The 26,106-nt window shown below is 38.5% G+C and overlaps 1 protein-coding gene across 3 annotated transcripts in view; it reads left to right on the forward strand.

The window, feature by feature from the left end:
- tln2b (talin 2b) overlaps positions 1 to 26,106 on the forward strand; it is a 116,499-nt gene extending 90,393 nt beyond the window's left edge. For all 3 annotated transcript variants that reach the window (XM_086072883.1, XM_086072885.1, XM_086072884.1), the window contains exons 41-57: positions 1,448 to 1,594; positions 3,395 to 3,496; positions 3,574 to 3,693; positions 4,881 to 5,027; positions 7,197 to 7,363; positions 7,573 to 7,756; positions 9,898 to 10,023; positions 10,591 to 10,707; positions 11,863 to 12,048; positions 12,951 to 13,058; positions 14,542 to 14,647; positions 17,706 to 17,830; positions 19,942 to 20,067; positions 20,224 to 20,286; positions 20,383 to 20,565; positions 20,645 to 20,770; positions 21,846 to 26,106. In XM_086072883.1, the coding sequence (XP_085929009.1) occupies positions 1,448 to 1,594; positions 3,395 to 3,496; positions 3,574 to 3,693; positions 4,881 to 5,027; positions 7,197 to 7,363; positions 7,573 to 7,756; positions 9,898 to 10,023; positions 10,591 to 10,707; positions 11,863 to 12,048; positions 12,951 to 13,058; positions 14,542 to 14,647; positions 17,706 to 17,830; positions 19,942 to 20,067; positions 20,224 to 20,286; positions 20,383 to 20,565; positions 20,645 to 20,770; positions 21,846 to 21,974 (2,262 nt within the window). In that variant the 3' untranslated portion in view covers positions 21,975 to 26,106. The remainder of the gene's footprint in view (positions 1 to 1,447; positions 1,595 to 3,394; positions 3,497 to 3,573; positions 3,694 to 4,880; positions 5,028 to 7,196; positions 7,364 to 7,572; positions 7,757 to 9,897; positions 10,024 to 10,590; positions 10,708 to 11,862; positions 12,049 to 12,950; positions 13,059 to 14,541; positions 14,648 to 17,705; positions 17,831 to 19,941; positions 20,068 to 20,223; positions 20,287 to 20,382; positions 20,566 to 20,644; positions 20,771 to 21,845) is intronic.

A 26,106-nucleotide genomic window follows, 5' to 3' on the forward strand; every position in this document is an offset into this window, starting at 1 on the left:
GGGGACGAGGACAAAGAAGATGCTCTTAATCCATGAAAGTCCTTTCTGTCTCATGTGCAGCTATAAGTCAGTTGCCTCGTTCTTACGGAGTTTTATTGCGACCTGTCAAGGTATAGTATACACTTACAGTAATTGGACTGGTCTGTCTCTAGTGGGAGAAACAGAATCAAAGTAGAAGTAAAAACAAGAGGTTGCACTCTTGTGTATCAATTTTACGGTTAGTACTGTGGACTACATTTGTTTGAAAGCTTTTGCGTTTGATGTCATGTTTAAAAATGTTCTGCTTGCCTAATACATCGGTACAACGTTTGAGTCCATTAGGGAAACTATGTATACTCTTATATAGTTATTAAAGCAGTCTCCATTGCCCCTTTTCCAATGTACCGGTTTTATCCTGAAACAGCCTGGTTCCATTTTGTGTGCTTGCTTTTCCATGACATCTTTTCGACGCCGTACGGTTACAATGGAAGCAATATGGCAAGGAACTACACTACTACTACACTGACTTGTTTTTTTAGTCACTCTGGTTGCGCTGTCTTGCAATATTTTGCCACAGCATCAACAACACATCGTTCAAGTTCAATTACTAATTAAAGACGCTAAAAACTGCTTAATTACGCTGACATTGTATTAGCATTGCATCACTCAGCGCCTGTTGCCAGCATTTAGTGCTAGCATCTCCAGTGTTTAGCGGCTAGTTGCTAGCTAGCCGCTAAGCAAACAAGACGGTTTACTTTCAGAGGCAGTTAAATAGACAAAAAATGACTCTGCACACATTGATACTGACAGCCTGACACAGTTGTCATTCCTACTGATCACTTTTTAACAAACCAGGCTCGCTACTGACGTCACTTCGTTTCATCGACCAAAATCTGTGGGGAAAGATTTAGCTAAAATATCAGAAAAATAATTAAAAGTAAACAACTATCTATTTTCACTTTTATTCGAGAATAAACAACAACAAGCCTTTTTGACATTCCCAAATGAATTATCAATCGATTAATTGTCAAAAATATCAATCACTCTAAAACTAGAGCCATTTCAAAGAAACTGATGTCATTTTCGGACTCAGCAGACCAGAATTACTGAAAAAAAAAATGTGTTGGCCAGTAGGCCTATAATAAAAGACAAAGACATGGGTACAGAGGGGAAAGAAAAAAAAAGGTAATTTTTGTGTCTCTCTTGCTTAAACCCATAAATTGATTTTTTGTCTGTGTGAAAGCTTCTGTGCATTTGATGGGCTATAATGTGCGACCTGGCCACGTGGTGCAACTGCAATCCGTATTTTTAATCGCCGCAGAACGGCACACACTGCGAGTGTGCAGTAGAGGCTCGCGCAGTTCACTTGATCCCGCAACAATTGATTGATTGAAGCGCCTAAAGAGTCCTCTAGCTCAATTAGAGCTACAGCACAGTCATGTTTGGTTTTAATCTTCAACATCCCCAGGCGTCCCACACCCACGATGCAATCTCCGAAGCGGCCCAGCTGATGAAAGAGGCTGTGGAGGACATCATGGTGACTTTGAATGAGGCGGCCAGTGAGGGGGGCATGGTCGGGGGCATGGTGGAGTCCATCGCCGAGGCCATGGGCAGGGTGAGAAGTGGATTTTGCCGCCGCGCTTATTCCCAACCTAATTTGTCCGAGTCATTTCACAGCTTGAAATGTGTCCTTGTGTGCGACTCTCATTATTCCTCTGAACCATTTAAAATCCTCAGGCAAATAATGATATTAGCAGTTCCTCGCGCCTGCTGGGAAACATGTCACTGTATTGACTTTGAGGTTAATAATTGACGATACACACACTTGCAGCGCACCTTATTAGCAAAAACTGCACAATTTAATGCACATAAATATGCGATGTCTGTTTTAACTAGCATGGCGAGAGAGGTATTAATTTTACTATATGTTTACTTTTGTGATTGTGAGTAAATTTGACTCTATTTAGAGTGGGACCAAATAGACTCAGTTTTAGAGTAATACTTACACTTGGAAGAGAGTAAAATAAAGAATTGGGGGGGGGAATCAATAAAAGTCACTCAAGGGTTGCGGAACAAACTCGCGACCTTTATCTTGAGAGACAGCCGATCTCCAGCTGTGTGTTAGTTTATCGCTCATGTCTTGGATTTAAGCAAACTGTAGAGCTCAGGTGGTCCCAAGCTGAAGGTCGTGATTTCGTTCCTCAACCCTTGAGTGACTTTTTTTCTTCCAATTCTTCATTTTACTCTCTTCCAAGTGTCGATGCTACTCTAAAACTGAGTCTATTTTATCCAAATCTAGAGATGTCAAATGATTAAAAAAAATAAATTATCGGATTAATCACATCTTAGAATTTTGATTAATCACGATTAATCGCTTAACAAAAAAGGCTTTTTTATCAACATTGTTTTCCCTCCAAATTTGAAGAGCACCAGGCTATGTATTAATTCTTTGACATTTTTTTGACCCACTGCACACGCTCACCCTCCCCTTTTTTTTTCCTTTTTTTTTTTTTAAAGAGCTCAGTATTGTTCATTCGGTAATTTTACAGATTTGACCCTCCCCTTTTTCTAATCAGTTAATTACTTGCATAATTTAAAATGGGCAAAAAATGACCCCAATATTTTGACATGAACAAATATTCTAAATGTGATACACAAACATTTATTAAATGCTTTACTTTAATGCATGTAATTGTTTATTGGTCAAACATAACCTGTGCTACCTTAAACGTAGCCATCCGCTGTCACGCTAAAGGATAATCTATGGCCAAAATTAATAGTGTGATTAATCTGCGTTAATTCATGATTAATGCGATAATTTTTTGTGATTAATTAATCAGTTAACGCTTTACCTTTGACAGCACTAAAATAAAGACAAATTTGCTCTACAGAATTTATTGTGTAGTGATGAAAAATAGCAAGGCTTATGCTATTACTATGCTAATACTAAAACAGCATTACTAAGCTAGCGTTCCGATTGTAAACATGCTAACATTAGCAATGGCTGCTACATTGGTAGTTTGTGGTAAACAAAATTGAACAATAATAGTCAATATTTTAGGCACAGATCTTGCTTTGGATCTTAACGTATTGTTTACTTCCACCTAAAGAAGGGAGCTGTTTTAGCTTGCTTCCAGAATACAGACGTTTATTTCAGTGAACAAATCAAAAACTTTGGCAAAATCATTATTGTTTTTGTTTGTCATATCCCATCTCTGAAACAGCTTTGTAGTGGCCCCTGAACCTTTCCTATAAATAATATTTAGGATGGGAACACCCACAGTCCTTCATAATAGTTTTGCTTTTGTTTTCTTTCAGTGTAATACCAACATTATACTGATATGAGAATGCACACTAACCTTGGTGAAACCCTATAAGAATAAAGAAATAAACCACGTTATTTGTCTCTTCAAAGCTGGACGAAGGAACACCTCCCGAACCCGAGGGATCCTTTGTGGACTACCAGACAACGATGGTGAAGTTCTCCAAGGCCATTGCCATCACAGCACAGGAGATGGTGAGTTCCCCCTTTCCGTTCTGATGATTCCGTTGCTTCATTAGCTAACGAGGCTCCCTCCCTCTCGCTCTGACTAGATGACCAAATCAGTGACCTGCCCCGAAGAGCTCGGCGGCCTTGCCTCTCAGGCCACTGTGGACTATGGGCAGCTTGCACACCAAGGACGCCTCGCTGCAGCCACGGCAGAGCACGAAGAGGTCAGAGGGCATATGCTGCCTCACCAAAGATAGATACGAGTTTCCTCTTAAAATATCACATTTGAATTGCAGCCGTTTGGACCCTAAATGCTTTCACATGTGTTTTCTCACACGCTGATTAACTCTTTGACTGCCAAACATTATCCACAACACAACCCCGATTTAGAGTATTTTAACTCATCTTTCAAGGCAAACAGAATATTGCGTGTTTTGACCATATATACATGGTGGGTTCCAAATGGAAAATCGCGTTCCATTCTTTCATTAGAAAAAAAAGGCATGTTTCTACCTTATTCCGTTCTTTAGTAATCATCATTTGAAAATACCGGTAGGTAATTTGAGTGACATTGAGCGAAAATTTTAAAAATAAGGAGTAAACAAGCTTTTTGTGAAAAGATACAACAGTGATTTTGACACTAATATTTTCTGTTTAGTGCCGCTCTGTGAATTAGATTTAATGTGACAAAGGCTTTGATCATTCACGTCATCCTTGAAAACGTTCTATTTTATCAGATTTGTCATGTTTCATTGTAATTCCATACACCTGGAGCCCATTGTGAAGAGATACAATTCTGCCATCTGCTGGCCATAGTTAGTGTCTGTTTTGGGATTTTACAACCCCAATGACAAGGCAGTGCTGCACAAGACGTTGCACTGCTCATTCAGAAAAAAAAACCCGTAGTTGACGTCAATTGACGTTATTGCCGGCGTTCATTAGGATTTTAGCATACGTCATTAAACGTTCTTGGCGGTCAAAGAGTTAAGGCAGACGTTTACTCTGCGATATGACTCTCCATCTTTGAGATCAAAGTCAAAGCTACCCCTCCCGCATCTGTCACTGTGAGCACCCACACAGCCATTTCTTAAGGATTCCTCCGCTGTCTGCGCGAAAGCTATATGAGGAAACATCACGCTAATAAGCTCGCAGCTCTTATCAGTAACTTGTACATAGCAGGCTGCTGCAAACCCTGCTGGTTACCATAGCGACACATTGCCTTGACAAGTTTGAAAGCCTATAGTGACGCTTATGAAAGCGCACCCACCCACCCATGTATATCAGCCGAGAAATTAAATGGTACTGCCAGCTTTCTGTAAAGAGTGTTTTGCTTCCTTTTCCAACTGCTGCTGGGTCAACGACATGTTCAGCGCATGATTGCATGGGAACCAATGACTGGTTGTGCTTTCAGGTTGGTTTCCAGATCAAAACACGAGTGCAAGAGCTGGGTCACGGCTGTATCTACCTGGTCCAGAAAGCTGGAGCCTTGCAGCTCAGCCCCACAGACAGCTTCTCCAAAAGGGAGCTCATCGAGTGTGCACGTGCAGTCACAGAGAAGGTAGCACGCTGGTTTTAGTATTTTACTCACAGTGGTACAGTTTTATAAGGATAGATCAAATATCGGCGTCCATTTTTTCGAATATATAGGGATTTTTTAAGAATCACACAGACGATAATCGATCAATATAAAAGCGTCAGGAAACTACAGTATTTATTTACATTTTCAAGTAGCTTTCTAAGAGATGCTGCTGACCCTGGGAACTCTCTGTACCTTCTGTTTTTGTTTGAAATTAAAACTAAGATAAGTAAAAAATTTAATATTTCAGATATTTTGACATTTGGAAAACTTTATTTACTGTAGGACACAATAGGGAGCCATTTTCTAACTTTAGAATGTTTTGTTAGAAAGTTAAGAATAAAAATTTTAAATCCAATATTTTGCTAATCTTGTCTGCTTGTTTTTTTTTTAAATCAACAAAGTTAAGAGTTGAAGTTTTTGTTTTTTGTTTTTTTATGCCAATATTTTCCCTTTTAAGTAAACATAAATATCGGCTCCAAATATCGGTTATCGGCCTCCTTGACTACTAGTAATCGACATTGGCTCTGGAAAAAAATCATATTAGTCTAGCTCTACTGTTTTACTGTTTGAGTTGATAGCATTATGTATAAAGGAGGTTTAAACAGTTTGGACCACTCATGTAGCTAATATAGTCTAAGTGTGATGTTGTGCAATTTTACACCACTGGTTCATTGACTACCTCTCCGACAGAGGAAATCAAAGCTGAACATCTTCTTTATTTGGATCCCCATTTTTTCTTTTTTTCTGTGGTGTTCTGAATCAGCCGAGAAAAGTAAAAGCTTCCCCCCTCAGCTGATGTTACGCTTCTCTGACTTTAATGAAACTCATTCTGGTAGTTAATGCATATGGTATACTTTTGTTATTGCTGTAATTGACGATGCTTCATGTAAAACTGGCTGCTCCTTATATCACCTGGCAAAGAAGTAATAAATTTAGACTTGAACTTGTAAAAGGTTAGTAGAATATAAATGTGATATGTTATTTTGGGTGATAATAAAGGATTTTACCGCACCGGTAATGCAGGTCATGAAAGTGAAGCTACGTACTGAATATCAATTTTAATGTGTCCCTGCTTTGACCCTGGCAATGGCGAGCTATGCTAGTCACACATTAGTGATTGTATTCCACGAGAAGACTGTGATTTCATTGAACGCACTTACCCTACTTGATTAATTTGAGGTTTCACACTTGCTGATGGGAATTTTGTGCCTCGTTCAAAGGTTCCTCACGGGGCTCTCGGTTGCTTATGAGAGATGCTGGCGGAGAGAGCTACGCTACTTGCTCAGTCTGGCTCATCAACTTGTTTGGATTGTAGTGGATTTAAAGCATGCTTAACCTTGTGTCCATATCTTCCTCCCGTCTTCTGCCATCTATCAAGCTGGAGCACTTCTCTTAAGCACTTGCTTAATTGTTCACAACATTAAAAGCCCAATTAATCATCATATAAAATCATATTAAGTGAAGCTAAAAACAGGACTTTGTGCAATTCAAGTGTGAGTGACATTGAAAAATGGTGTCTTTGTGACTTTTCTGTCTTTGTGACTTTTGATTGTTGGAAAGGTATTTAATTAAAAATCATGAAAAAATTAATTTTATAAGGGTTATTAATAGTAGTCCCTCATTACTGTTAAGCTTTGTAGAACGTTAGTAGCAGAAAGCTGGGAATAAACTGGATTCATTACGGAATCTTAATAAATACGCCACGGCTTTAACCCGTAAACCCGTAAATGAGGTGATTGGTGAAATCTGATGTAATAATATGCCCAAAAGGAAAAATAAATAAATATTGTGCGACTAATCAGTTAAAAAATCTAATATATATATATATATATATATATATATATATATATATATATATATATATATATATATATGTGTGTGTGTGTGTGTATATATACGGTGTGTGTGTATATATATACGGTGTATATATATACGGTGTATATGTATATATATAAATATATATATACGGTGTGTGTGTATATATACGGTGTATATATATATATGTATATATATATATATATATATATATATATATATATATAGCTGGATGGCCGTCAGACTGGACTAAACTGTTGAAGTGTAATAATGAGTGTGTAATGAAGAGTTGTATGATTGTTATGCAGTTATGCAATGCGTTCCGTGTTGCAGGTGTCATTGGTACTGTCAGCGCTGCAGGCGGGCAACAAAGGCACCCAGGCATGCATCACAGCAGCAAGTGCTGTTTCTGGCATCATCGCCGACCTGGACACGACCATCATGTTCGCTTCGGCGGGAACACTGAACCCTGAAAATGAGGAGTCCTTTGCTGACCACAGGTGTCTGTAACCTTACTACGTATTAATCGTGCAAATAAGGACATGCAGTACATTTTTTAAAATGGACTCAAACAAAGAGATGCTATCTGCTGTTGTTTTCTCCGCAAATGCCAGTTCTCTGTTTTGTGAGTGACTCACTCAGGAAAAAGCAGAGCTGGATGTAATGTAATGAGGGTGTTGACAGTGATACATCGCACCTCTTCTCCCAGGGAAAGCATTTTGAAGACAGCCAAGGCGCTGGTGGAGGACACCAAGCTGCTGGTGGCTGGAGCCGCATCCAGCCAGGAGAAGTTGGCCCAGGCCGCCCAGTCCTCAGCTAAGACCATCACCCAGCTCACCGAGGTGGTCAAACTGGGAGCCACCAGCATGGGCTCTGAGAACCCCGAGACACAGGTGACCTGTAAAGAATGTCAATTCAGTTGATTTGATGTAATTCGAGAGCTAATAGACTTTGGTTTCTGTTCTGCTTCCAATTCTAATGTTTTAGGCAAGGACACAGACAACTGGCAAACCTGGTTAAAAAAAAAAAACTCAGATTCAGCAGAGACAGATGAGCTGAACAAGGGAAAGCAGGGAGGTAATAGGCAAGGAAAGAGACAACTGGCAAATGTTAGTTTTAAATAAATGACACTCAGGGCCCTATTTTCATAGACAGGCACATGTGCACCCAGCATAAAAAAAAAACGTTCCCTTCCCAATTTTCATGCCAGGCAAGTCGAGTGGAGTGTATTTGGGCAGTGTTCTGGGCGTTGCGGCAGACACTGCTGCCATCTGGCAATTTGGTAACAGAAAGTAGACCGTGCTCGGCCTAAAAACGGGCGCATCTTAGCTCATTCACTCTGAAGCAAGCCCCGTCGCTCCCAGCTGGTTTACTGGATTTTAACTGATTTGCAAGGCCCACAGAATTATGTGTGCTATTGCTATAAAAACGTGGAACCTACCAAAAGAAGTCTCTTCTTTCATCAGGAAAAAAATAAGTATATTTCTATCTGTTTCAGTTTTGCAGCAATTAGCGTGAGAGTATAGCTAAGTTTCATCATTATTCACAAATCTATTTAGAACTATGAGTAAATGAGCTTTTTTAACATGGCCCTGGTTGATCTCTTTTGCTCTGCTGCCACCTGCTGGCCGTTTTTGTAATAACTACCATTTATTCAACCGTTCTTTGCAGTTGAAAGGCTGCATCAAAGCCTTCTGTATGCTCTAGCATAAAAAACGTGTTTGTTTTTTTTAAACAACATACAAATACGCCTTTGGGAAACGTAAAACATTTAAAATAGAACGTATTTATATGTTGTGGGGAATAAATGAGTTAAGTGTCGTGTCGTAATTGTTGGGTCAAAAATAATTTACTTAGCGTCAAAAAGGAACTGACTTGGGTCAAATGTAACCAAATTTATGGATTGTCGACCCGATTTTTTGGGGTTGTTTTTTACAATATGACCTAGATTATTTTGTGCAAAACAACCTAGAAATTTAGAATTAAATTAGAAAGTAGCGGATTGGTTCCTTTTTGACCCAAACTTTCTTAGGTGTTTATTTATTTATTTATTTTTTACTAACTGTATTTTAGTATTTTATTGACAGTTTTTTGATTTTTTTATAGTTGGTTTCACTAGATTTTATGAGTATGATAGTGTACGGATCTCAATGTGCAGCACTTAGTAAACGCTTGTATGTGCTACAGAAATAAAGTGGATTGGATTGAAAAAAAAAATAGTTTTTTATACAACTGTTTTTAGAGTGTAATGTAGCATGTTTGTAAATTTGGTAGAGACGCCATGCCTCCCTGAGCGTTCCGGCACCCGCAGCGCCTCTGACAATCTGGTAACAGAAGGTGGACTCGATTTTAGACTCGGTAAAAGCAGGTCTAAATTGTGGTGCAAGTGGTGTAATGTGATTTTGGTGCATTTAATTGAGGCTTGAGTGCGCTCCCACCGCCCGCTACATCACACCCAATTCTACTTGCCCAAAGTCAGGGAAACCTATGCCCACAATAGGACCCTCAAACTCAACCCGAGACAAATGAATGACCCAAGGGCAGGCAAGTAAAGATGAGGCTCAAGTGGGAGACACAAGGGCTGCCAGCGAGCTAATAAATAGACTCATATAATTACCAAAACTCATTAAAAGAACACAAAGCCTAAACACAAAGACACAGGTGGGAGGACAAGGGCAGGAAAAGAGCTGATAGGCAAGGACACGAACAACTGACAAACCTTGTTAAAACTGTCAACACAACAGGCAAGACTCATCTAGAACATTTGACAGAGAAATGATTGACAAGAAAACAGACAAGTGTGAAACCTGATTGAAATCATGAAATACAATCAGACGAATCAAGAAGGAAGGGCAAGGCAAGAGTCTGCCAAGGGTTCAAATAGACCTTTGACATCCGTCATCTCGCTCTCAGTATATCATGACTGGATGGGAGTGATAAACACTACACGAGGAAATCCTCTCCCCGGGCGAGTGCTGATGAGCTTGTGCTTGCACCGTTGTGATTTATTGATCTCCCACTTTCATCTCCTCAGGTGGTTCTGATCAACGCAGTGCGCGACGTGGCCAAGGCGCTGGCCGAACTCATCGGCGCCACCAAGTGTGCCGCGGGCAAGCCTGCCGACGACCCGTCCATGTATCAGCTAAAAGGCGCCGCTAAGGTAAAACGTTCGCAGTCGAGCACGTGGCTGCCATTTTCTGACGCTTTGTGCATTTCAACACTGTTAACTGCAGAAACGTCCCCAATGGATGACTCGGATTTGTCGTTCTGACAGCGACCATGAATACAAACCTTCTCATGTAACTTAATATGGTTTGGAATGGAATGGGGCCACCCAGGGTCCCATTGACAGATTGGTTCTGTTCTTCCGGCATATGGTGACCCCCTTCCACCCCAAACACGGGACACTCTGAAAGTCCTGCTGTGCATTTACTCGCATTACTAACCTCGTAAGGCTCCTGTTGCGTAACGCCGCGGGAGCCTTGTGCAAAATGTGTCAGCATGAGGAAAATTAAATTTCTTCCAAATTGGGTATCATTGGGTAATTAGCATTTTGAATGCTCACTGAATTACGTTGCGCTTTCCGCGTCTTTATCAGCTGTCCAATTATAATCAAATAAATAAGCAGCTTCGACTTGTGTTTGTATATCGCATATGTTCTGTATTTAAAGAGAAAGAGCTCCACCTCCTGGTTCGACTCACCCACTTGACTGGCTTGATTTGACAGGTCATGGTCACCAACGTGACGTCTCTTCTGAAAACGGTGAAGGCAGTGGAGGATGAAGCCACTCGCGGGACGAGGGCACTGGAGGCCACCATTGAGTTCATCAAACAGGAGCTGACAGTAAGACTGCCTGACAGGCCGGATCTATTCTTTTGCGGTGATGAAACGGAGCCTGGCGCTGAGTCGGCCTTAAAGAGGGTCGGGGATATTTATGTCTATTATTCTGAACCAAACAACTTCACTGCTCTCTTTATCTGGCTCTATTTCTCGCAGCCATTGTGGGACTTTTACAGATCTTATCATGGGCTAAACCTGGAGCAAAATGTGAATTTTAATTTGTCCCAAATTCTTGCTTATGCGCCTTTCCTCTCTTTGTCTTTTAAAGGGGAAGTCAAGCTTAACTCATTCACTCCCAGCCATTTTCACTGAAGCAATCCCCTTCGCTCCCAGCTGGTTTACTGGATTTTGACTGATTTTGCAAGGCCCACAGAATATTGTGTTCTATTGTTGTAAAAACATGGAACCAACCAAAAGAAAGATTTGAGTCTCTTCTTTCATCAGGAAAAAAAAGGTTTATCTGTATCTTGTTCTTTTTTGCAGCAATTAGCATTAGAATATAGTTAAGTTTCATCATTATTCACAAATCTGTTTAAAACCATGGTGAAAGAGCTTTTTGTAATATAGCCCTGGTTGATCTCTTATACTCTGTTGTCACCTGCTGGCCGTTTTTTGTAATAACTACCATTACTTTAAGCAAACTCTTTAGGTCAGAGGGTGCATGAAGGCTTTCTGTATGCTCTAGCATTAAAAAAAAACATTTAAAAAACTACAAATACATTTTTGGGACTATTTTTTTTTTTTTAAACGTTTTTGGGAGCAAATGAGTTAAACATTTCTTTACAATAATGTTATATGTGACCTCACTAATTTAAACATGACATTCTGATTAATATTACATTTGTGCAGTATGAGCTAAGCAGCAAAATCCAGCCGTTTTTATCCATCACAGGGGGCGGCCATTTTTCCACTTGCTGTCGACTTAAGATGACATCACAGTTGCTCAGGCAACGACTGATCACATCTCACCTGTTTTCTGAAACTGAGCTGTGATTGGTTGTTACCTAAGACCTGCGCAACTGCGATGTCATCTTAAATCAACAGCAAGTGGCAAAATGGCCGCCCCCTGAGATGGATAAAAACGGCTAGATTTTGTTGCTCAACTCACGAGAGCATTTCTGATCCTCTTGTCATGTGTATGACTCGTTTCCATCGCAGGTTTTCCTGTCGAAGGACGTCCCGGACAAGTCCACCACACCTGAGGAGTTTATCCGCATGACAAAGGGAATCACCATGGCGACGGCCAAAGCCGTGGCAGCGGGCAACTCGACTCAGCAAGAGGACGTGATCGCCATGGCCAACCTGAGCCGCAAAGCCATTTCAGATATGCTGACGGCCTGCAAGGTTCGAAGTCAAATGAGAGCGTATACGCACACAAAATTTCATTATCTTCTAAATAAATGTTAATGTCATTTAGGAGTGTCAAAATGAGTGCGTTAATTTTAATTGAATTTAAAGTTCCTGTATTGCCACCAATTTTTTTAACACACAATTAATGATTGCTTACTTGGAAAGCCTTTACTGCGGGAATTCCAGTCGCAACGCAGCCACATGAAAATTTTGCAGTAATACATTTAATAATAATTCATATATTTGTAGAGAAAGGGGTCAAATTGTATTATTACAATTTTAAAAATGTGCAGAATTTCGCTAATTACTTCATGTTAAAGATTAGATAGCTCTTAATATGAAAAGAAAAATGCACTGAGCTGGCATCAATGTCTTACAAATGCAATTATGCCATCTAGTGGCAGAATTTTTTTTACCTCAAAACGAATCAATATCACCCTTGTTTATTTACAGTGCAGTCCATATTTTAAATTTTAACTAAATTTTATGAATTCTTATAAAATTACTGTAACAATAACTAATAGATGCAGCCATATTTCTATCAGTCACATTTTTTCCACTTTTATGTTAGCAAGAGTATGAAAACTTGGAAAAAAATATTTATTGTACATTTAGAACAGATATAAAATGTGTGATTAATCGTGGTTAACTATTGAAGCTATGCAATTAGTTACTATTAAAAAATGTAACCACCTGACACCCCTAATAAAATTTAAAGAAAAGAAAAAAATGCAAGGCAATGATATGCTGCAACGTGCTATAAAATAATAGTTATGATTTCAAATGTGTCCACAATTCTTTCTTGGTATTTTGATCTGTGTGACATCCCACCGGCAGGCGTTTATTTTGGTCTCCTTGAAATTCTAAGAATGCTTTCTTTTTCTCTCGCGATTCAGAAAGCGGCACACCACCCAGAAGTGAGCGAGGATTTAAAAAGCAAGGCCTTGCAGTATGGCTCCGAATGCACCACGGGATATGTCAACCTTCTGGAGCAAGTCCTACAGGTCAGTATGAGATTTGGATGTACATGATGCGTTGCACTGTGTTGCTTTCAGCGGCGCACATTTCGCATCATCAGATGTTGAAATCTTTATGTATAAATGTCCGGCAAACTGCCCTGCTAACATATATTTTCCATGGTTTTTGTTGTTCACAATGAAATGTTTGATAAAATAAAAAATTCATACTTTGATCATGAATATTCTGTTTTCCTGATCATATTGAAAATGTTGCATGTGTCTGTAATTGCTGCCCATCCTGTTATGATGGAAAATAAACCCACTGATGTTTCTAGTCACTACTTGAATAGAGTTTGAAACAGTAGCTACTTACAGAGTAAATATTTACACTTATGTTTCATCGTGGGGTTTTTTCTCTTCATTTTCATCGTATCGTGTGTGTAGTTGGATATTGTCAAGCTTAAAATGTCAACAATGTCATTGAAATATCATGTCGTATAAATACGTTCACAAATTCAAAATGTATTTTCTAAACCAGCGGGTGTCCAAACTTTCACCTCTGAGGACCACATACAGAAAAATCAAAGTATGCACTTAACAAAAAATTCCACTTTCATTTATTAAACACCACAAAATCAGTCTGTCACACAATTAATATTGTTTGTATATTCGTTATTTTTGAAACGCTGCCACCTGAACAGCTTTCTATAAAAAATAAATATATATCTTTTTTTTTCTTTTTCTTTTTCTTTTTCTTTTTACAAAAAGTCATTTTTATATGGAAGAGGAAGGATTAGGGCCAATAAAGAGAGAGAAAAAAGTTTGGCAGGATTCTGACTTTATTCTCAGAATTCTCACTTTAAAGTCAGAATTCTGCCTTTAATCTCAGAAATCTCACTTTAATCTTAGAATTCCGATTTTAAAGTGAGAATTCTGTCTTTAAAGTCAGAATTCTGAGAATAAAGTCAAAATTCTGACTTTTTTCTCATAATTCTGACTTTATTCTTACAATTTTCACTTTAAAGTAAAGTAAGAAAATTCTTACAATTTTCACTTTAAAATCAGTATTCTGAGAATAAAATCAGAATTATGAGATTAAAGTTAGAATTCTGAGAATAAAGTGCGAATCCTGCCAAACTTTTTTTTTCTCTCTTCACTGACCCTGATCCTCTTCTGTATTTTTAGTATATGCTGTGGGCCATTGTTAAATGGATAGCGGGTCGCAAATGGCCCCCAGGCCATAGATTGAACAGTAGTCAACTTGCTAGAGGAATGATGTTGCTAAGTGAAGGTATGCTGCTTATTAAATGCTAACATTAGCCATAAATGTCTGCTTTGTTTGCATGTTCATTGTCATTTTACAGTACATTAAAAAAAAGAAAAAACTAAAAAGTGTGCATGGAGCTTGACCAATATACATGTGTCACATCTACATGATACAATGAATATGAAGTTTCGGAAGATCTCAACTTTTTGGGGGTGAAATGCAGGAGTGGTAAGCTCATATGTTCTGGTCGTGTGCGTTCAGGTGCTGCAGAGGCCCACGTCGGAGCAGAAGCACCAACTGGCCGTCCATTCGAAGCACGTGGCGACATGTGTGACGGAGCTCATCCAGACAGCCGAGGCCATGAAAGGTGAGTCCGACTGCCGCATACATGCTCGCATACTCACATTTGCCACACAATTAGAATTTCGGCCTTTCATATTCCAGCTGTTTTGTTTCCTCTATAGAAGTAGAATCTGACAGTGAGACATGATCAACACTGTGAGGCAAATCCTCTAAAAGATTCCCGTTATGAACTCAATTTCATAAACAGGATTGCAGAGATGGAAGCGATTAAGTTGAAGGAGCGCTAATCCCCCGTGCATAAATAATATGGCTAAATGTCGCAAAGCATGAACGATGCGCCACGATCCGTCTGTGTCAGGTCACTGCAATCACATTAGAATATTGAAATTGGACCAAACAGTGGTTGCGCTGCAGAATTGCTCCAAATGAAGCTCAGCTGTGCTTATGATACAAATATGTTGGCCGCACTGCTGCGTCTGACAGCAGTAATAGATTGTGTTTGAATGAGAATTAGATTTCAGCGCGTACACCAAGACGCGCTGGGGCTATCTACTTGATCTTTTTAACGTTCCGTGTGCTCTCTCTTTCCCTCGCCCCTCTTCTTCCCTTGCTGCCTCAGATGGAGGTAAGTGCGCTTGTGGTGTGTTTTCTTCCCTGGATCGACTTTCATAGGGTCTGAAGGGGGGTAGAGGGGGTATAGGCGGCTGGAAAGGTGGGAGAGTGCGGGGCAGATTCCCCCTGAGCTCAACGTAATCTTGGAAAACACGTTCCCATCTGCCTTAGCAAGCTGTTCCCAAAGTGCTGTGTTTTATAGGCCTCGGTAAAAAGGCTCATCAAAAGCCAATTGCTTCCTTTGGTTTCTCTTATTTAACTTTGAGGCATTGCAGCAAGCAAGCAAAGTTGAGCAGCAGTTGGAGTGTTATCAACCGTTACCCTAAAAAAGTAACTTAGTTACTGATCACTTGCTTTAAAATGTAACATCGTTGCTTTACTGATTACTTGTGTGAAAAGTAACTTACAGTAGTTATTTTTACTTACTTGATTTTAAACCTTACTAAATACTTGATTCAAAAAGTAACTTACTGTAGTTATTTTACTCATTAATTGATTTAAAAAGTAATTTACTTTAGTTACTTTACTGATTACTCAATTTTAAAAGTAACTTAGTTACTGCACTGATCACTTGCTTTAAAATGTAACATAGTTGCTTTACTGATTAATTGTGTAATCACCTGCTTAAAATAACTACTATAAGTAACTTACAGTAGTTATTTTACTTACTTGATTTTAAACCTTACTTAGTTACTTTACTAAATACTTGATTAAAAAAGTAACATACTGTAGTTACTTAACTGATGACTTGCTTTAAAAAAGTAACATACAGTAGTGACTTTACTGATTACTGTATTTAAAAGTAACTAAGTTATCTTACTCATTACTTTATTTAAAAAGTAATTTACTGTAGTTACTTTACTGATTACTCAATTTTAAAAGTAACCTATTTACTGTACTGATTACTTGCTTTAAAAGTAATTTAGTTGCTCTACTGAATACTTAGTTTAAAAAGTAACAGTTTTTTTACTGATGTATTGTGTTTAAAAATAACTTACAGTAGTTATTTTGCTTACTTGATTTTAAAAGTTACTTTACTAAATACTTGATTCAAAAAGTCACTTTACTGATTACTTGCTTTAAAAGTAACCTAGTTACTTTACTAATTACAGATTTAAATGTAACTTGGTTACTTTACTGATTAGTTGCTTTAAAAAAGTAGTTTACCGTAGTTACTTTACTGATTACTTGATTTTCAAAGTTAGACGTAAGTTACTCTAATATATAAATTACTCGATACCAACAACCAACCCTACTGAAAATCAAATGACACCTGATTTTGCCACCTAATTGGAAGTGCATTTTTAACAGTGACATTTAAAAATAAAGTGTTTTCATTAAAAATAAAATATAGACAATCTTTTTGACTTAGCATAATTATTGAATTTTTAAAAATGTGTCTTTTGTGGATTTCACTTAAAAAGACAGTCGTTCTAGACTTCACTTAACATACTGGTAAACAGTGTTGGGCAGTAACTAGTTACTAGTAATGTGTTACTGTAACTTAGTTACTTTTTACAATAACTAATACTCTAACGCATAATTTTTTTAAATTCAGTAACTCAGTTACAATTACAATATTACGTTAGTCAGTTACTTGATAAATTATTTAATTTAATAATTTAATTGTGTGTGAGGATAAGCGGTTCAGAATCAAATAATGAATGAATGGAGGGAGAGTCAAGGCGACCGCAAGATGAGTTTTTTGACGTGGAAATACGCTCATTACTTTACTTTAGTTGAGCATAAAGGAAGAGTATGTTTTTTTTCCAAGTAACTAAAGAGTTACTTTTTTGTTTAAGTAATCAGAGTAATTGAGTTACTTCTAAAATGAAGTAACTAGTAACTGTAACTAGTTACTTTTTCTTTTCTTTTTTGAAACGAGCACAACATTGCCGGTAAATATTTTTCTTTTTTGTACTTGACATATTTAACCATGAATGCTGTAATGGCAAAACTCTGCATTTGTAATGTACGTTATTCATAAATATAGCAACCAAATTAGGGGACCACCTGCAGTCACCCAATCTGGTATGAATTTGAATGCATACAGTCTTGTGATTTTTTTGTTGTTGATTTTTTATTTCATTTTTTTTACATAGTTTTATTGAAACTACGTGAAAAAAACAACAGTGGCACAGAGTGTGCAACAAACTTTAATACTTTGGTTTTTAGCTGACAAAAAGTCCAAATAGCGACTGTACGTCCATCTTATAAACATACATCTCTCTCCTTCCTCATTTGCTGTTACTCAAGTTGTCAATACGCCGAGAACGATGATGTCGCTCTCAGACGGGAATGGGAATTTGAATACTCCCACAATGCATTTCACTATGTTCAAACTCTAAATACCAACATTTCCCTTCCTTATGTATCATTTGTTTAGTGGCCTTAGCGAGTAATATTTCGTACATGTTAGATTAGTCGTTACTGGAAAATGTGCATCACTGCTTGTGAAATAAAAGATTATTTTGTGAGTCAAGAAAAACATGCGCTCTAATGCCTTTCAGGATCGGAGTGCGCGGATCCCGAGGACCCCACTGTCATCGCAGAGAGCGAGCTCCTCGGAGCAGCGGCGTCCATTGAAGCTGCGGCCAAGAAACTAGAGCAGCTGAAGCCCCGGGCCAAACCCAAGGTAGCTGTGCCCTTCTCGGCCCTCTCCGCCCACGCAAACTCTCGCGCGCGCACGCGCAGCTTTTTCCTATTAATCAGCAGGGAGCCGCATTGCCCCATCGTAGGAAAAGGTGACATTATCTTCTGTTTCCAATGCCGCTATCTGACTATCGCCGCAGATGAATGTTTCTTTGTTCCGGCTCGCACAGCTGGTCCTCTGTAAACTTTCTTGGACTTTTTTTTTTTTATCTTGAGCTCTGTTGCCAGGAGACGTAATTGCCCCGCGGGGTCCTCAAACTTAAGTTGAACCGGCTTTAAAACTCGTTTGTCGTGACCCTTTTTCCTTAAGAGAGGGCCTCCATCTTATTAAACGTATTTCCTTTTTGTTTTATGCACTGTTTCTCATTTGGAAACTAAGCTGAGTATTCTCCCCTTACCTAAATAGATGGGAGATGATTAAATCCTGTTGTTTGTCGGCATGATTGTGTGTTTTGTTTTGTTTTGGGGATGGTTTAATCCCTCTTGCATCTCCCCTTTGTGCTTCCCTGCTTCCCTTTACCTCTTCCAGTGCACTCAGTAATTGTCAGATGAACCTGCTGTCCGTGTCATATGAAGGAGCCCATATTTAGGTCAGCCCACAAAAAAAAAAAAAAAAACCTAATGCCCTGTCTCATACTCTAATTCCATGAGGTCATTTATTATCAGGCCTCTGTTTTGTTTTGTTTTTTTCTATAAAAGGAGATTAGTGGGTTACATTTCTTTTCCCTCTTGCAGCTGTCACTGCCTCCCTCTAGTGATCTCATTTGATGCATGAAAAGACAATTTAGGAGGGAAACACTGCTAATTGAATCCCTAACTACCGACTGTCCTCTATGTTTAGAATCAAGATGTTTGAATGTTTTTTGAAACCTTCCAATTGATGTTTGCGTTAGTTATAACTGAATGATTATGTGCAGAGGCAGAACTAATAAAGTGGCAACTCCTGCGTCGTTTTAAGAGGAAACCACTTTGTAAAATAGCGCCCCAATTTCAACCCACTGCCGCTTCCATCAAACCTTTTTAATCCTCTTTGCTCCCGCTCCTCATCCGTCGTCACCCTTAGCAGGGGATGGAAGCGTTGGTTCTCCCACCCCGGCACATGCATGTATGTCTCCTTGCCTCCCGACCCCCTCCCAGAGCCTTTGTAGACCTGGAGGACTTCTCTGCAGGGCTCTGTCTGATATGTTTGATATATTAGGTTGTTATTCAGTCCAACTATGTATCAAACATATTCCTACAGTGTCCCGCCTTGTCTCCTGCCACCTGTGCCTTTTGTGTTTCTGGAGATTTTGGGTGCACAATCATCTCTGCTTGACTCCCCCCCTGAACTGATCGTGGTTAGTTCAGGTCCTGTGCGGTCAAAGTCATGCTCACTTTTGTGTTTTAAAGTGAAATATTTTTTATATGACTTTGGGTGCTTTTAAAGACGCTTAATGCTGAAGTTGCATATATATATATATATATATATATATATATGTATATATATATAAGTATATGTGTGTGTGTGTGTGTATATATATATATATATCATGACTTCATTAGTTAACTCACGATTAATCGCACATTTTATATCTGTTCTAAATGTACAATAAAATGTACAATAAAATATTTTCCCAAGTTTTCATACTCTTAACAAAAAAGTGGAAAACATTTTAAACTGATAGAAATGTGGCTGCACCTTTTAGTCATTGATACAGTGATTTCATAATAATTCATCAAATTTAGTTTTTTTTTTTTAATTAATGTGCGTAAATATTGATATTGAGTTGTGTTTTCTGTCACTAGATGGCATAATTGCATTTGTAAGATGGTGACAGCTCAGTGCATCTAATCTTTAACATGAAGTAACTTGTGAAATGATGCACATTTTTAAAATTGTGAAATACAACATTATTATTAAACTTATTACTGCTAAAATTTTGAGGTGGACGTGTCTGCTGCGTTGCGACTGGAATTCCCCCAGTATATGCCGTCTAAGGAGCGGTCATTAACCGCGAGGTTAAAAAATAATTAGTGGTGCTTCACATGCACATCTGTATTTTGGGCGGCAACCCTGGACGTTGTGTGACATTTCTCTTCTTCTTTCACCTCCAGCAGGCTGACGAGACGCTGGATTTCGAGGAGCAGATTCTCGAAGCAGCTAAATCCATCGCCGCGGCGACCAGCGCTCTTGTCAAGTCTGCATCAGCAGCCCAAAGGGAGCTGGTGGCGCAGGGCAAGGTCAGTCAGATGTCAGTCAAAATGCGTCGGAGCCGCTGACGTTGATGTTGTGAGGGAGTGTTTGTATTATTAGCTGGCCCAAATGAAAAAAAGTCTAGTATTTGTGGTAAATAAATACTAATGAGAACTTTTTAAAGTACCGTATGTCACTCACAGGTTGGGTCCATTCTAGCCAATGCGGTGGATGACGGCCAGTGGTCGCAAGGACTCATATCTGCGGTGAGTATCGTTTGTCTTTACTGGCAGTCAGACGGAACATAACACAAACCTTACCGACTGTAATCTTTTTTTTGGGGGGGACGTCGCCTGCTGTAGGCCCGCATGGTCGCCGCGGCCACCAGTAACCTGTGCGAGGCGGCCAACGCGTCCGTGCAGGGCCACGCCAGCGAGGAGAAGCTCATCTGCTCAGCCAAGCAGGTGGCTGCCTCCACAGCTCAGCTGCTGGTGGCCTGCAAGGTGAAGGCGGACCAGGATTCCGAGGCCATGAAGAGACTACAGGTAAGGCCTGCCGTGAGAATGCTCGGAGCCACTATAAAGGCACGCATACTAATTCTGGCACTTCGTCTTCTTCCCAAAGGCTGCTGGCAACGCAGTTAAGCGAGCCTCAGACAACTTGGTGAAGGCGGCTCAGAAGGCGGCCTTCGACAAGACGGACGACGACAGTGTGGTGGTCAAGACCAAATTTGTTGGAGGCATCGCTCAGGTACTCGCTGTACAGATAGGTTTATGTTGTGATGATTTTGGCAAGGGAGGAATGAGGGAAGTGTAGTTTTACTGTCACCAACGTCCAACATGAAGCACTAATGCCACCTAGTGGCAGAAAATTGCCTCAACGCAGATTTATGAACTGTTACCCGTAACTTTAATGACTATAACATTACTGTATGTATGTTTTTTTCAGGCCCGATACCGATAATTAGTAGTCAAGGACGCCGATAATTTGGATAATTTTAGATTTGGAGCCGATATTCATTTTCACTTAAATGGAAAATATTGGCATCAAAATTTTGAAAAAATACAAACTCTAGCTCTTATTTTTGGGGGGAATATTAAAGCATATCTTTACTTTTAGGGTTCGTAAAATATTGGAGTTTTTAATGATATAAAAAAACTTAGTTAACAGACATCTTTGTTTTAAATATCAAAACAAAAGGTTATGTGATCTCCCAGGGGCAGTAGCAAGGTTAAATAAAAACTTAAAACAGTTGTTTTCTACAGTGAATAAAGTATTCCTAAATGTATATCTGAATACTTGAAAAATATCTGAAGTATTCCATTTTTACTTATCTTAGTTTTCATTTCAAACAAAAACAGAAGGTGCAGAGAGTTTCCGGGGTCAGCAGCATCTCGGAAAATGCAAATAAAATAATAATAATTCAAATGAGTAAATTGTCAGGCTCAATTTAATATGGTACCAAAATATGACGGTACATTTCCATTTCCGCCGGTGGGAGGGGCAAAAAAATTATTTATTTATTTATTTATTGTTTGGGGGGGTCAGAAGCCTATTTCCATGAGAAGATTTTTTTTTATATATATAAAAAAGAAAAATATGTATTTATTTACCCACTTGCATGAGTGTGCTTTTTACAGTTAAATTTTTTTTTTATTGATTTATTTTATTTTTATTTTATTCAAAAATAGAAGAAAAAAACACTTGCCAATATGGGCTTCCATACCGCCAATTTTCATTCAGATATTGTTAAATGTAGAAAATGAATCAACGAAAGCTACGCCACCCAAACAGCAGGCGTGTCAGCTGTTTTCCTCCTCCTCAGATCATCGCAGCTCAGGAGGAGATGCTGAGGAAGGAGCGTGAGCTGGAGGAGGCCCGGAAGAAGCTGGCCCAGATCCGACAGCAGCAGTACAAGTTCTTACCCACCGAGCTGAGGGAGGACGAGGGCTGATGGTCGGCCAAAATGGGACGCTTTCACGCCAGCGCCGCCGCCGGCTCTTCTCTCATGTGACCGAGGATTACACAGCACTTGAAACAGGCCTGTTTGGTAAGACGACCAAGTGCCTGTGCTTCGTTGTGTATTTTTGTGTACGTGTGTGTGTATGTGTGCGCGCTGACGTTTTGATAAATAATGTCAAGACAGTACGATTAAGTCGTGAGAAACTTTGTGAGTGTTACTGCGTCGTCAAAGTCCCGATAATGACGTGAAGAAAGTTCTAATTCTGTCGTTGTTACTGAATGTTAGTTTTCTAGTCAGTGAGCAAAGGCAAAGCTAAGGGTCCTTAGCGTCAATTATTATATTTGTAAGGACCAAAACAAAGGCAGGAGGGTTTTGTCGCACTTCACCACTGGCTTGCATGCACCATCAAATCAATACATATCAATGAAGCTACTAACCAATAGCGTAGTAGAGCATAATGGCACTTATCACTTACCATAGCAAAATGAAGAGCTTTTTTCCAAAACGCTATATATGCCACATTTAAAAAAAAATAATAATAATGCTACGCCATTCTGTTGTGTACAGTATCGTTTGTTGAACATGTTCAGACTGAGCCAATGAATTGTTTTAACAGGATAAATTTATGATTGAAAAGTTTGCTGTTCTGAGAAAATATATAAAAAAAAAAAAATCCTCTCAGAATATTTCAAATGGATTTATAGCATTTTGGAAAAGAATCCTTCCGATTTGGACTTTGGGGCTGCCAGAGAACCTAAAAATAAAAATAAATCTATTTATTCTTGACTGATATTTTAAAAGGAAAATAGTTTTTCTTACAGAGTGAACAAGAAAGTTGTGACCAAAATGATCTGCTTTGCTTGTCGCCTCACTTCCTTTTTGACAAACACAAAGTCACGCAGCAGCGCAACAACATTGCTGTTCAAACGTATATTTTTTTGCACTAATAACAATACTGAAGTATTGCAGCGGAATTTCTTTGAATGCTGCTTAGCTATAATGGAAATAGACTATGAAAATAAGTTCATCACTGTTAATGACGACAGCAAAGTGTAAATATACAACTTGACATCAACCCCCCCCCCCCCCCATTTCAACTTCAGAGGTTCCATTGCACTTATTATAAAATACATGCGAAATATCAGCAAAATTTGCAAGGCACAAGTAATTTCAAAGTATTGATTAGCAATATGTTGTCATGAGTGAGTAATGTAATCGGTAGGAATTATGACAATAAGATAATATTGTACTGTATTGTATTCAAAATGGACTATTTTTAAGCAAAAAAAAAAACAAAAACAAAAAAGAGAGCAATACTACGAGCATGGTGAAGCCCTGCACGCACTCATGCAGCATGCAACATGCTCCCCAAAAATTTTATTTGCCATCAACACTCAGTTTTACTTTCATAACATTTCATTTGAGATTTTTTTTCTTTTCTTCAAATGACCTGTAATTATGACGGCTCTACTAAATCCAGTGCATTACTTTGTGTCAAACATTTTGCAAGAACAAGCTTTTGTTTCTGCATCACTGGCATGTACATGCGACAAGCTTTTAAATACTTTTAACGATTAGGATATATTTCACTTGGGAAAATTTGTCTCGGATATACGCCACTCACAAAACGTTTGGGATAAGTGAATTTATTGCTTTTTAAATTTTTGTTGCTAATTGGATTGGTTCATTTTTTTAGCAATCTAGAGATATAATATGTTTTTTCTCTTCCTTACTAATTTACAACTGTTTTTATTTATTCTAAAATTGCAAACTTCTCCTTTAGTTAACCCTTCTCTCATTTTTTTTAACGCACGTGTTCAATGTTTCAATACTTTTGCACAATTTGTTTTTTTTTTGCCCTAACACGGAGCTGAAGAGCAAAATTCACAGCAGGTTTGATCTGTAAATTTCCTGCTCCAATTAAAATGAGCATTTCAACTTTTTTCCCCCCGTTCCTTTTATTTGTGCCGTTTCAGACCAAGACAAAAACATTTATCAAAAGCACTTGCCATTGCGAGTAAGTGGCCACTAAGACTGGAAGAGTCACAGAAAGGCAAAAAAAAAAAAGTGAACGTCCTTGGAAATGTTCATGCGTCCGACGCCTGTTGTAAATGTTGCGGTTCAACTCAGTGCAAAAAAAGTCTTGAAACATTGACCACGTGCATTCCAAAATGTAGACCTGTCATATGTTATAGTGCATTTTAACGATAGCCTTTAAGGCCTCTTTGTCATGTCAAATATTTACACGTTTGTAACATTCACGTTTATCCTCAACGGTTCACGTAAGCTGACTGCGAGCTGACGACGAAGATCTTGCACTGGCTTGTATTGTTATGTTATGAACGCAACGAGCCTATTGGATGCACTGAAATTGCTTTAGATAGCTCCCATTGTTTTAAATCTGACATTCCTTCAAACACTACGAAAGGTAAGAAATTCAAGCTCTGGTTCAGGAGCCCCGGTCCAGTACGTCTTCTATATTGGGGAGTTTGCCAGCAGGTTGTCTCCTGCGTTGTGTCTTAGTGCCTTATTCGAGTGTGTGGTGCAAGCAGCTGAAGATCCGTCCTGGTTGGAGCTTGAGCCTTGAGAACTTTATTTTGCCAATTCCCATCAAGGCCTGAGCGCAACACGCGGAGTCCTTTGCCATACGATCCAATGCCTTGGCTGCCGGCCTATACCTGCCTATATTGCTGTCGTGGATACCTTTGGGATTTAGAAACTTGGATGGAATACTAACTGCATTCCTTGAGCATGTTTGTGTTTGAAGTTATGAGAAGTTGTTTGAAAAAAAATATAATAATAATAATAATTATGAAGTTGGGCTGTTCTTGTTCCCTTATCTGTCATCGAACCACTTTAAAATGTCTGTTTTTAACCAGTGAGAATTACCCTGAGATGCAGCGCTGAGCAAAGGTTTGAGGCCGACACTAGCTTTGTTGTTTTAAAGATCAATGAAAATATTGAATACGGTACTGTACGTGATTTTTTTTTTAAGAAGGTAAGCATACATTATAGTGAAGCTCTAGATGAAATTTCTTTATTAAATATTGTGTTTTTTTTTATTACCAGTAGTTATTTCATTTTTATTTTATTTTTACTTTTTCATTGTTTCTTCTGTTGTCTTCCTTTATTTTTTTTTATTGTTTCATTTCAGTCATCATCTACGTTCTTATGTTTAGAACTGCTTCCTTCAAAGGAACCCAAATTGGTAAAGTAGCTAACCCACGCTCTAAAAACAGTTGAGTAAACAATAACCCAATTTGGATTATTTGGGTCCTTAATCCAACGGTAACTTTTTTTGGGCACTCACAAAAAAAAAATATATATATATATATATATATATATATATATATATATATATATATATATATATATATAAATAAAATTGGAAACAACCGAAGAAATCTGATCGTTTTGTATAGAACAATCCAGAAAGTTGAGTCATTGATCAGTTTGACCCAACCAACTGTTTTTACACTCTAAAAACAGTTGAGTCAAAAATAACCCAATTTGGGCAAAAATAAATAAAAAATTACCAACCCTAAATTTTTTTAGCTTTTTTTTTAAATAACAACCCAGAATATTGAGTCAAATTGAAGTAATGTATCAGTCGATTTTTTGGACCCAAATTGGGTTATTTTTGACCAGTCAAAAAGGGATCGACCCGCTACTTGGGTCAATTTGACCCAACTATGAGTAAAAAAATAACCCAATTTGGGTCAACAAATGGACTAATCCATTACTTGGGTAAATTTTACCCAACCCCCAAAAATATGGGTAATTTTGTATAAAACACTGCTTATCTTTCAATTATTTTTGCTACACCAACCAGTGGGTTAGGAAAACAACCCAACAGTGTCTAGTGTATTTAAAATAAACATGTATTCTGGTACAACAACAAATCTAATGACAGGCCATTTTTTTTTGCCCAGCACTGTGTATTTATTGTCTGAATGATTTGTGCAAATATTCAAGCAAATAGCGAGGAGGGAAGTTGATTGTGTTATGAATCGATGTTGTGCAAAACCGCGTTTAGTTTGATGACTTAATGCTCAATGTATGATATTTATCTGGTCACAAAAGTATTTTTTGTATTCATCACAAAATAAAAAATAAAAGTCAA

This window comes from Leptonotus elevatus, chromosome 4 (assembly GCF_054856555.1).
Source record: "Leptonotus elevatus isolate MCC_2025b chromosome 4, RoL_Lele_1.0, whole genome shotgun sequence".
In the NCBI taxonomy this organism is placed as follows: Eukaryota; Metazoa; Chordata; class Actinopteri; order Syngnathiformes; family Syngnathidae; genus Leptonotus; species Leptonotus elevatus.